The sequence below is a fragment of the Solanum tuberosum genome, unplaced genomic scaffold (assembly GCF_000226075.1).
Source record: "Solanum tuberosum cultivar DM 1-3 516 R44 unplaced genomic scaffold, SolTub_3.0 scf00533, whole genome shotgun sequence".
Lineage (NCBI taxonomy): Eukaryota > Viridiplantae > Streptophyta > Magnoliopsida > Solanales > Solanaceae > Solanum > Solanum tuberosum.
The window spans coordinates 245,458-248,334 of NW_006239459.1; the positions used below are offsets into that span (position 1 = coordinate 245,458).

Below are 2,877 nucleotides of genomic sequence, written 5' to 3' on the forward strand. Positions count from 1 at the left end.
GTCTCATTCACAATGTGATTTCGAACATTATCTTCAACCCATTGTCTAATATAGCCACAAACCTGCAAGTGCTCAAATTCCCATTCCTCATCCGTCATGGATTGGGGTTTATTAGAGGTAAACACAGGTAAATGCATTTTTTTGACAAATAGAAGATCTTTCATCTTGCCTCTCCAAATATGATAGTTACTACCATTCAAACAAACCATCTTGCTCATATTTGCCTCCATAATTCAAATCAATAATGAACAACAACCAATGCTCTGATACCACTTTGTTGGGAAAGACAAGGCACTACCAAAAATGCCAGATATGATAGCAGCGGAATAATACCCAAATCTAAACTTTCCCTTTCAATTTGAACCAAGAGAAGACAAACCAATCAAGCAATATGAAGAATGGACAGCAAGTATATCAATCAAACTAAATCAACAAGATAAGAATAACCCAATCACACAAGACACAACGATTTACGTGGAAAACCCTTCGATGTGAAGAGTAAAAAACCACAGGACCAAAAGCTCCACTATAAACACCAAGAGTTACAAAATTGTTCTCCAAAATTGGCCACAAAACAAGTGCCAAACAACGAGCAACAACAAATCAAGATTGCACCAAAACTAGAGAATTAAAGAAGAGATTTCACCCAAAACGCGCTACTGTTCACCCCCAAAATCAGAAGCTACAGACCTCCAAATCCGATCTCCACCGTTGAATTGCAAGAACCAGATGCTGAGAACTCCCAGTTCAAATTTGAGCACGATCCAACGGTTAACGAAGCGTCAAACTCTGTCTGAAGCGGACTGCCTGAGCAGAAAATTTCCAGAAGCAAAAACGGGATTTTCTCTTTTTCTCTCAATCTCTAAAACGAAACTCTCTTGATTTTTCTCTCTTGTGTATCTGAAAAATAAGACCAAATAGGCCTTATATATGCCACATAATATTTTGGGTTATGGGCTAAAATGGGCTAGTCCTAATAAGACTTTTATTTATCCACATAGGAAGGGAAAAAAAGATCCTAAACCCAACAATGGAAAGACCGTAGATGTGATTGTACGTATGTGCAATTTCTTCACCGGCTTTCTTTGTGGCGGCGTATAGACTCGCTGGTTGATCCGTTTGATCTTTTTCTGAGAAGGGTACTTTGGAATTGAGCCCATAAACAGAGCTGGATGATGCCCAAACAATTGAAGGTTGTGGGTTAGCGGATTTGCAGGCCTCGAAAAGGGTAACGAGGCCTGCAATGTTGCTATGGATGTAAGAACCAGGATTCTTCATTGCGTAACGAACGCCGGCCTGTGCAGCTAAGTGCATTACATGGGTAAATTCAACAATGTCGAAAAGCTTTTTCAGAAGCTTTTCGTCATTGATATCACCTTCAATGACGAAAACCCCTTTCTGCTCCAACAATTTCTGACGGGCCCTTTTCAACGATGGGTCATAATAGCTGTTGAAATTATCTAATCCAACAACGCCATCACCACGGCGTTTGAGTGCGGCGGAGACATGAGACCCAACGAAACCGGCGGCGCCGGTAACAAGAACGGATAAATGACCGGAACGTGAACGGGCAGATAATCTGACACGCTTTTCCCATTGTGGGGTATTATTACTACTACCCCATTTCATAGTTGCAGAATGAGATGGAGGAGAAGAACGGAAACATAAGAAAAGAAGGGTACCTGCAAAAATGGTTGCCCAGAAAACAAGCTTGGTAATGGAATATGTCCATCTCCGGTGCTTGTCCATATTGATTGATTGATTAATGGCTGGTTAAATTTGCAGTAAAACTACATGGAGAAGAAGAAATGCATTCATTCTCAAAGACCGTAAAATGTGGCGGCTATACAAAACAAGAAACTAGGTTTGTGTAGAACTATTTTTGGGTTTGGATGGGTAAAAGTATGAGCTATAATATAGGAATGAATACATATAGGAATATGAAAGAGAACAACAGAAACAGAGAAAGAGAAGGAAAAAGGAATTTGGGATAAAGAGGGAATCGTGTGCAATGAAATGAGTCAAAAGAAAAAGAAACGATTTATGTAAATTTGAGGGGGGAAAAAGAAAAGAATAAGAGAGAAGAAGAAGAGGTTGTTACGGAGAAGAGGTTGGATAATAGATTTAAAAAATGAAAAAGAATAAATCGAATCAATAATACATAGAATCGAATTGAACCGTACGATGCACACCCCTGCAAGTAGGTTTGTGTTGATTTCTTCTGGATTTGGATGGGTAAGTAATTGATATATATATATGTATTCTTGAAAAGCGGGTCAAGATGTGAAAGAGGATAACATAAAGAGAGAGAGGGGAGAGGAATATGAAATAAAGAGGGAATTATGTGCAATGAAATGAGTCAAGAAGAAGAAAAGGCTTGTGTAAATGTACGGAAAAAAGAGAAGAGGAAGGAAGATGAGGAGAGGGAAACCATTGTGGACTCGTATGGAGTTTGGCCTCAAAACAGACACTTTTTTGACATTATATTCTAATAGGAATCCTTCGTAAAAACACATATTAAAACGAATATTTTGCTCACAAATGGACGAACTGTCCCCCTTAGGCCCTTACCATTAACTCTATCCATTCCAACTCAAATTACATCACAAATATTCTAAGGGCAAATTTCAATTCCTTTATAACATTTTCTTAACTTTTCATGTATATCTCTTTCTTTAACAATAAATATATGTTTTTATCCACTTCACGCTTTCTCACTCATCTTCTATTATGTGTTAGTCTAAACTATGTTATTTGGAATTCAAGCCTATTAGACTCTATTGCTTCTTATACATGCTAAGGTGCTTAAGATGATTGGTGCCTATTGGAGAAGCTATACATGGTCAGGGACAAATGAGCCCACAAGGAAGTCATTAG

General features: G+C 38.4%; 1 protein-coding gene across 1 annotated transcript in view; it reads right to left on the bottom strand.

Annotated features, from left to right (window-relative positions):
• The window catches only part of LOC102583053 (UDP-glucuronate 4-epimerase 2-like), a 7,899-nt gene extending 5,427 nt beyond the window's left edge, over nt 1-2,472 (bottom strand). The window contains exon 1 of the mRNA XM_006365187.2: nt 1,037-2,472. Within this exon, the coding sequence (XP_006365249.1) occupies nt 1,037-1,749 (713 nt within the window). The 5' untranslated portion in view covers nt 1,750-2,472. The remainder of the gene's footprint in view (nt 1-1,036) is intronic.
• Nucleotides 2,473-2,877: the final 405 nt, after the last annotated feature.